Raw genomic sequence first — 9,168 nt, forward strand, 5'->3', positions numbered from 1 at the left:
GAGGCGAGGCGGCGCTCGGCGAGGACCGGACCGGCGGCGGCCGGCAGGGCCGAGGCGGCGGCGGGGCGGGACGCCTGCGAAGGAGCACTGGGGCGGCGGACGGATGGCGCGGCCGCGGGAGAGGCCGGGCGGCATGGCGCCGGAGAGAGGCGGCGGAGGAGCGACGGGGTCGGCGGCGGCCAAAGCAAGCTCCAGGCGGCGGCGGGCGCACGGGCCAGCGGCGGCGGCGGACGGGCTCCGCGGGCCCGAGCCAGGCCCGGCGGGCCTCGCGTGGTGGGAGGAGAGAGAGGGCCGGCGGGGACAGGTGGCAGCGGTTGAGTGGGCGGGGCGCGGCGGCGGCTGACGTGTCGGCCCCGGATTGGTCCGGGCGACGTGGCTGGGCGGACGTGTCCGGATCGGATGGACATGTCCGGCGGCGCGGGGAGGAGTCTGCTAGGGTTTGATCCGCGAAAATGGACGGGGAGGACGTTTATATAGGCATAGGGAGCTAGAAGAGTCCAAATGAGGAGCGGTTTTCGCCCACACGATCGTGATCGAACGACCAAAAGCATGGAGGGGAGTTAGATGGGTTTTGGGCCAGTTTGGAAGGGGTGTTGGGCTGCAAAGAGAAAGGGGCTTCGGGCTACGCGGTTAACTGTTGGAGTATCAAACGACCTCTAAATGGCACGAAACTTGACAGGCGGTTTACCGGTGGTATACCAAGGCCACTTGGCAAGACTCGGTCCATTCCGAGAACATTTAACACCCGCTCACCAGAGGAGACAAAAGGGGAACGCCGGAGGACATAGGAGCGCCGGATTGCAAAACGGACAACGGTGAAAAGGCTCGGATGCATGAGACGAACACGTATGCAATGCAATGCACATGATGACATGATAAAATGCAACACGCAAGCAAATGACATGGCAACGACGGCGAATAACTGGCAGACACCTTGCGCATCGAATCCGAGGCGTTACAATATCATATCACATAGCAATTGCTACAAAAACAAGTTAGACGTCCTCTAATTGTTGTTGCATCTTTTACGTGGCTGCAATTGGGTTCTAGCAAGAATGTTTTCTTACCTACGAATAACCACAATGTGATTTTGTCAACTTCTATTTACCATTCACAAGGACCCTTTTCATCGAATCCGCTCCAACTAAAGTGGGAGAGACAGACACCCGCTAGCCACCTTATGCAACTAGTGCATATCAGTCGGTGGAACCTGTCTCACGTAAGCGTACGTGTAAGGTCGGTCTGGGCCGCTTCGTCCCACAATACCGCTGAAGCAAAATAAGACTAGTAGTGGCAAGCAAGTTGACAAGATCTACGCCCACAACAGATTTGTGTTCTACTCGTGCAATAGAGAACTACGCATAGACCTAGCTCTGATACCACTATTGGGGAATGTTGCAGAAAATAAAAAAATTCTACGGTTTCACCAAGATCCATCTATGAGTTCATCTAGCAATGAGTGATAGTAGTGCATCTACATACCTTTGTAGATCGTGAACGGGAGCGTTCAAGAGAACGGGGTTGAGGTAGTCGTACTCGTCGTGATCCAAATCAGCGATGACCAAGTGCCGAACGGACAACACCTCCGCGTTCAACACACGTACGGAGCGGATGACATCTCCTCCTTCTTGATCCAGCAAGGGGGAAGGAGAGGTTGATGAAGATCCAGCAGCACAACGGCGTGGTGGTGGATGCAGCAGGGTTCCGGCAGAGCTTCGCTGAGCTTCTGCGAGAGGGAGAGGTGTAGCAGGGGAGAGGGAGGCGCCAAGACTTCAGGGGTGCGGCTGCCCTCCCTCCCCCCTCCTTTATATAGGCCCCCAAGGGGGCGCCGGCCCTGGAGATTGAATCTCCCAAGGGGGGCGGCGACCAGGGGGGTGGAGTGCCCCCCAAGGCAAGTGGTGCGCCCCCACCCTAGGGTTTCCAACCCTAGGCGCAGGGGGGCCCAAGGGGGGGGCGCACCAGCCTTCCAGGGGCTGGTCCCCTCCCCACTTCAGCCCACGGGGCCCTCCGGGATAGGTGGCCCCACCCGATGGACCCCTGGGACCCTTCCGGTGGTCTCGGTACAATACCGGTGACCACCGAAAGTCTCCCGATGGCCGAAACTGCACTTCCTATATATGATTCTTTACCTACGGACCATTCCGGAATTCCTCGTGACGTCCGGGATCTCATCCGGGACTCCGAACAACTTTCGGTTTGCTGCATACTCATATTCATACAACCCTAGCGTCACCGAACCTTAAGTGTGTAGACCCTACGGGTTCGGGAGACATGTAGACATGACTGAGACGGCTCTCCAGTCAATAACCAATAGCGGGATCTGGATACCCAAGTTGTCTCCCACATACTCCTCGATGATCTCATCGGATGAACCACGATGTCGAGGATTTAAGCAACCCCGTATACAATTCCCTTTGTCAATCGGTATGTTACTTGCCCGAGATTCGATCATCGGTATCCCAATACCTCGTTCAATCTCGTTACCGGCAAGTCACTTTACTCGTACCGTAATGCATGATCCCGTGACCAGACACTTGGTCACTTTGAGCTCATTATGATGATGCACTACCGAGTGGGCCCAGTGAAACCTCTCCGTCATACGGAGTGAAAATCCCAGTCTCGATCCGTGTCAACCCAACAGACACTTTCGGAGATACTTGTAGTGCACCTTTATAGTCACCCAGTTACGTTGTGACGTTTGGTACGTCCAAAGCACTCCTACGGTATCCGGGAGTTACACGATCTCATGGTCTAAGGAAAGACACTTGACATTCGAAAAGCTCTAGCAAACGAACTACACGATCTTTGTGCTATGCTTAGGATTGGGTCTTGTCCATCATATCATTCTCCTAATGATGTGATCCCGTTATCAATGACATCCAATGTCCATAGTCAGGAAACCATGACTATCTGTTAATCAACGAGGTAGTCAACTAGAGGCTCACTAGGGACATGTTGTGGTCTAAGTATTCACACGTGTATTACGATTTCCGGATAATACAATTATAGCATGAATAAAAGACAATTATCATGAACAAGGAAATATAATAATCATTTTATTATTGCCTCTAGGGCATATTTCCAACACTACACCCATATAAATACAATCAAAAGCAGGACGTAGGGTTTACCTCCATCAAAAGGGCCCGAATCTGGGTAAAATCCCGTGTTCATGTTACCATCGCTTCAAGACACCTAGCTTAGGACCCCTACTATGAGATATGCCAGATATAGAACCGACACTAGGGTCTTTGAGAACGTCTCCATTCCTTCGACGATTCTCGTGGACAAGATGATGGACAAGGCAAGACTATGGGTTTTGACGAGCGCCAAATGTTTAGGTGTAATTTTACCCCGCAAGTAGTTGCCTTACGCCTTGCAGTCTTCATGGTAAAAAAAGTAGTTGCCTTACTTTGCCACTATGTAGCTGTTGTCTTGGCCTTTGTTACAAGTCCTCAACTAATTAATGAAAGGACAAGTTTTTTGCCTTGTTTAAAAAAAAGGAAAAATAGGGCTAACCACTCCCTCGATTTTTATTTACTCCGCATATTAGAGTTGATTGAAGTCAAACTTTGTAAAGTTTTACCAAATTTATAGAAAAGAATATAAATATTTACTATAGAAAATCTATGTGATGTGGAACAACAATGAATCTAATGGTATTGATTTGTTATTGTATGTGTTCATATTTTTGTCTATAAAATTTATCAAAATTTACAAAGTTTGACTTTGATCAAAGATAATATGCGAAGTAAATAAAAACAGAAGAGTATTACATAAGAATCAGTATCAACTGGAAAATCGAATTAAACTCAGTTCCCGAAACCGCATCGTAATCCTCTATTCTAGAAAAATAAATAATATATTTGAACCAATTGTGCTTCATGAATTCAGATGTGCAAGAACAGAACATATTGGATGAGCTCGGCGAGAATATGGGTACACTTAGGTCGGCCAGCCCGCAAACGTTCCAAAAAATTCACTCGACTCAGAAAATCGAGAATAGGTCCAGATAACACTCCACTCACCATTACAATCTATACAACCTACTAGATCTACTGGGGGCAAATCGGTAGAAACAGCCACCTCGTATCTGCATCACACACTCAAAATCGAACGAATTTTTGTCTAAAAGGACCATCTGCCGAGTCAAATTGCTAGAAAAGACCATCTCCAAAACGAGTTGACGAAAAGGACCAGCTGCACCGTGGCTACAGACGCGGAAGGTAACACGTGGCACCTGCCGCCACAGTCGCCGGCGGCAACCCCTGCCGCCACGAGCGCAGGCGGCAGCTCGGGCATAACAGGTTTATTCGTTCGCGCCAGCTGCAATGGAACGGCCAGGCGGCAGCTACTGCTGCGCGTGTGCCGCGACACACCAGATGAGCCCTGCCGCCACAGCCAAAGGCGGTAGCCACTACCGCTGATCTGCAAGCGAGGAACAAATGCACAATATTATATGACTATTTGTGTCAGCCATCCGGTAATACCTAACGAGTGGGTGGAGTTCATGTGCTTGACATATCGAGGACAGCTGAACAGATCATTTCACGTTTTTCAGTAACCTATCTAGTAATCTTGTACCAAGAGAAAAAACGCATTAATACGAAGGTTTTGTGTGTTCAAGCATTGGCCTGCCTGCCTGTGTGATTAGTGATCAATCTACATCTATGACGAAACCGGATTTGTCCAAGCAAGGAAGCGGCGCGCAGCAGCAACATCAGCTGCCGCCTCAGGCCATGGCGGCAGGGCCCACCTGACCTGTCGCGGTACACGCAACAGCCGTACCACTCCGGCATTCCGTTGCAGCTGGCGCGCCGGACGAAAAAGCCTATTAAGCCCTATTAAGCCCAGGCTGCCACCTGGACCCGTGGCGGCATGTCCTGCCGCCAGCCTCCGTGGCGGCAGGTGCCACGTGTCCGTGGCGGCACGTCCTGCCGCCAGCCTCCGTGGCGGCAGATGCCACGTGTCCGTGGCGGCACGTCCTGCCGCCACTGCTCAGCTGGTCTTTTTTGAAAATTTAATTCAAAGGTAGTCTTTTATGTCAATTTCACTTGTCAGGTGGTCTTTTTAAACAAAAATTAACGCACCATCCGATGGATCAAAAGCTTTGCGATTATCATTTGATGGATCAAAAGCTTCGCGATTATCAACGACGGGCGCCGCCCAAACATATTCCATTGAAACCAGATAAAACCTAAATACTAGAGCAGATTGAAATCAAACGCAATGTTGAAAATAAGCATCGTTCTTAGCAGTCAACCAACACAGGTCTGACACCTGACCACTCTCCGCACTTAGCCGCGGAGGAGGTGAACAAAAGGTAATTCGAGTCTTTACCAAGACTACAAAAGACACATTTCTCTAAATCGACACGATCATCCCTAGTAATACCACTAACGAAACTACGTTGCCTCTCCTGCCTTGACGCGAAGATAACTGCATTTCTGGTGGTCCTATATATTAGCATCACTCGCTGATGCTCTGGGTCTTGCTGATGCAGACGCACACATGAAGCTTCTTGGACTCTTCACCGTGGAGCATGTTCGGAAACACAGGGATAAAGAGGTAATAGCACCAGGAGTCCCACAATTTGTCCTGGATGTGACGATTTGGTCCCAATCTTGCAAAAGGCAACTATTGAGTCCCACAACTTGCATCCAATGTGCAAATCTGGTCCCAGCCAATCGTAGCACGACAAGTGGCGCCTAGTCAGCACAGACGGTCAGCGCCGCACTTTTTGCAATTACCCCCCTCGCCTTAGCACAAAATAACCCGCACTGCACCTTACAAAGCACCCTGTCGACTGCCGACCGTCCGTCAGACAGCGCAGGGGCCAGGGCCCGTCTTCTGCCGCCCCTCCTCGTCTAGAGCTAGGCTGTGGACGAAGGTCGGCAGGCAGCAGCGGCCGGCGTACCAGGCCCGCTCTTTCCGGCTCCTGGTCTCCCTCACCGGTGTCGGCTCCGTGCTGCAGCCGGAGCTGGGCTCCGACACAGACTTCCCAGCTGCTGCAGCGACGGACTGCTGTCCGCTCTTGCTGCTGTCTGGCTCTCCGGCAGCGGCAGCGGTGGCACTCTCTCCGGTGTCGTTCCGCGTCGCCTCTTGCAGTAGGTCGGCTAGTTTTCTCCGTCCGGTCGGAGAAGCCTCTAAAGAATTGGGCTGTGCGCGGCATTGTCAGGTAGAAAGACGTTGCTCATCACGGTCTACGTCCTGGGTTGATGGACCGGAGTGCTGCCGCGGGACGGAGTGAAATCTGCATAGCATGAAGAGGATATCTTATGGTTAAGCGTGTCGCAGGGGCTGGAGACATGAAGCTATCACATGATCTGGTAGTTGAAGATCTAGTTATCAGCGGCGGCCGCTACAAATTCTATCCTCTGCTGCAGATCATCGCCAAGTCCTACAGCCTGGGTCATCTCCATCACCAACGCCTACAGCTTGGGTCTGAACCGCTCTTCTCTACTTCATGTTTACTGAATTTACTGAATGTGCGTAGTCTCTGAACCACTTCTTCCCTGATTACTGAATTTTAGTGAATGTGAGATGTACTCTTGTAAACTGAGATGTACCCTAGTAAAGTGTGCTGTCAACATCACTTCTAGTTTAACTGAAGCAAGCATACATCTCTGTCCAGTGTTAGCTAAGGGCTAAGATATCTCTGTCCAGTGTTAGCTAAGAGCTAAGATATCTCTGTCCAGTATTAGCTTAGAGATTGTTGCAAGGAGACATATCTATCCAGTGTTAGCTAAATTCTCTTGGTCTCACAATTGGTCTATCTATGCGTTGGTCTATCTATGCGTTGTCCAATGAAAATATGCATACACTGTACAGCAACATATTGAAAACATTCGTGTTTCAATATAACTGAATTTTCTGTTACATACACTCTACGCTTCTTCTTTAGCTGAATTTTCTGTTACATACACTCTGCATTACTGCTTTAACTGAATTAATTTTTCAGCTTTTGTACAACAGCATACTGAAAACATTCACATATTGACAAATCATGACATTGCAATCTGATAAATCATGCTTGCAAAATCTGACCATTTACATAGTGAACTGAATTTCATTTAACAGTATATTCATAGTGAGCTAGCCCCAGCTTGTTGCCCTTATGGCAGCAATGATGAAATCTTGACCATTCATCACCATGTTTCTTTGAAGAAAGCAAGGAAGAAAATTTAAAACAAAAGGGCCCAAGAAGGTTCGAACTGATGACCTTCTGATCTGCACACAAATTACAATTTCTGAAACTGTCATACACAGGAATTCTGCACGCCATCCAAATTGATCACTGTGAAATTTGTCAGTTACAAATTCTGCACACAAATCAACAGTGAAGTGATTGATTCCTCCCTGTGTTAATTCTGCTATACACTAGCCCTGTGAAGTGATTTATGGTTACTTCAAAAACAGAAACAAAATGATTGTTTCCAATAATACTGGAACCAATTTGTCAGTAGCAATTTCCTCCCTTGATTACTTCAAAACAGCAACAATTTCCTCCCTTGAGTGACTGAAAATTGGATAGGTGATATTGATCTGAGTAGGATTTGATTAATTGTTCTCTGAATTGATTGATTCCTCCCTTGATTGATCTAGGCAGGTAATATTAGGCAGGATTTGATTAATTATTCTCGGAATTGATTGTTTCCTCCCTTAATTGACTGAACTGATGCATATGGCAGGTTTGATTGATTGGGTAGGAAAATTACCAACTCCCGCGGCGTCGTGGAAAGAACAGCACCAGGGAAGGAGCAGCAGTGGCCCCTGCGCTGTCTGACGGACGGTCGATAGTCGACAGCGTGCTTTGTGAGGTGTAGTGCGGGTTATTTTGTGCTAAGTCCAGGGGGGTAATTGCAAAAAGTGCGGCGCTGACCGGCTGTGCTGACTAGGCGCCACTTGTCATGCTACGATTGGCTGGGACCAGATTTACACATTGGGTGCAAGTTGTGGGACTCAATAGTTGCCTTTTGCAAGATTGAGACCAAATCGTCACATACAGGACAAGTTGTGGGACTCCTGGTGCTATTACCTCAGGAATAAAATAGTCACGGTCCACTACTCTTCTTGGACTAGCCATCACCTTCTTTTCCACCATAACAGTGAGCCCTACAGCCGGAGGGCTCTCCACGGCGACCGAGGAGCTGTACACCGCGCCAGCTTTATTCGTGACACGCACAAGGAACACGAAGTCTTTCTTGGCGTCCCCGTTAAATTCAATAACCAAGAGGAATAAGGCACCGTCCTCCTCCGCGACCAAGAGCTCATGGTGCTTCCCCTTGGATTTCTGCGCGTCGATGGCGTACTCGTGGTCCTTGCCGTACGTGATCTTGTGGGCGGCCCAGCCGTGCTTGCCGGACTTGTCCGTGAGGTGGCGCACGAGGTCTGCCGGCGAACCCTCGAAAGAGCACTCCGGGCATAAACAGGGCGCAAAGCCGCTGAATAGGGTATCCAGGTAGGAGCTCTTGACGTAGACCGCGGACGCGGCCAAGTCTGTGCAAGAAGCGCACTCGTACCCGTCATCGTCGTCACCGTGGCCACCGCCGTCCTCGTCGCCGCCGACGACACAGCCGCTGCATGCAACGTGCAGCATACGAGAGCACTGTGGTCGATGACATACACCAAATGAAAAAGGGAAAGGTTACGAATCAATCAATCGATCTTGTCGGTGTACTAACCTTCCCCTTGGATCTTTGCCGGAGGCGTTTCCCCTTCCCCGGTGTTCTTCCTCTTGTCGGCCATCGCCGTGAGAGAGAGCTCCGCTTGGAAAAGGATTGAGAGGATATGGTTTACGCGTGAGAGAGCTCCGCTTGGATATTATATACTCCTGCAATACTCCACTACTCTCCATGGCTGAAGCATGCGTACTCCGTTATGCCAGGATCTGAGACAGTAGCAGACACAAGCGTCAACGTGGAGTAACTCTCTCTGTTCTGCCCGGTGTAGTCTTGTCAATCTCGATTAGGCTCATGCATGGACGACAGGAGATGCTCCATCGAGTGCTACTCTGACAATGCAAGCAAAACTCCTCACCGTCACCTGCTACCTATCTATCCCCCTCCTCTGGCAATGCAAGCCAAAAAAACTCGGGCAGAAGATGTTCATCGTAGAACCGGCCCAGTCTCAACGGTTCAACAAAAGAAACTCCTTGTTGGCAACAGA

The 9,168-nt window shown here is 49.9% G+C and overlaps 1 protein-coding gene and 1 long non-coding RNA gene across 2 annotated transcripts; one reads left to right on the forward strand and one right to left on the reverse strand.

Annotated features, from left to right (window-relative positions):
• Positions 1–5,628: 5,628 nt before the first annotated feature.
• Positions 5,629–6,651, forward strand: LOC123134747 (uncharacterized). The gene is made up of 2 exons (XR_006465720.1): positions 5,629–6,178; positions 6,298–6,651. It is a non-coding gene; the product is annotated as an uncharacterized lncRNA (long non-coding RNA).
• Positions 6,652–7,362: 711 nt separating this feature from the next.
• Positions 7,363–8,811, reverse strand: LOC123134746 (uncharacterized). The gene is made up of 2 exons (XM_044553926.1): positions 8,685–8,811; positions 7,363–8,608 (listed from the first exon to the last, which is right to left on the reverse strand). Exon 2 carries the CDS (start codon positions 8,597–8,599, stop codon positions 7,895–7,897), a length of 705 nt encoding a protein of 234 aa, XP_044409861.1. The 5' UTR covers positions 8,600–8,608; positions 8,685–8,811; the 3' UTR covers positions 7,363–7,894.
• Positions 8,812–9,168: the final 357 nt, after the last annotated feature.

Source organism: Triticum aestivum, chromosome 6B (genome assembly GCF_018294505.1).
Source record: "Triticum aestivum cultivar Chinese Spring chromosome 6B, IWGSC CS RefSeq v2.1, whole genome shotgun sequence".
NCBI classification, from domain to species: domain Eukaryota; kingdom Viridiplantae; phylum Streptophyta; class Magnoliopsida; order Poales; family Poaceae; genus Triticum; species Triticum aestivum.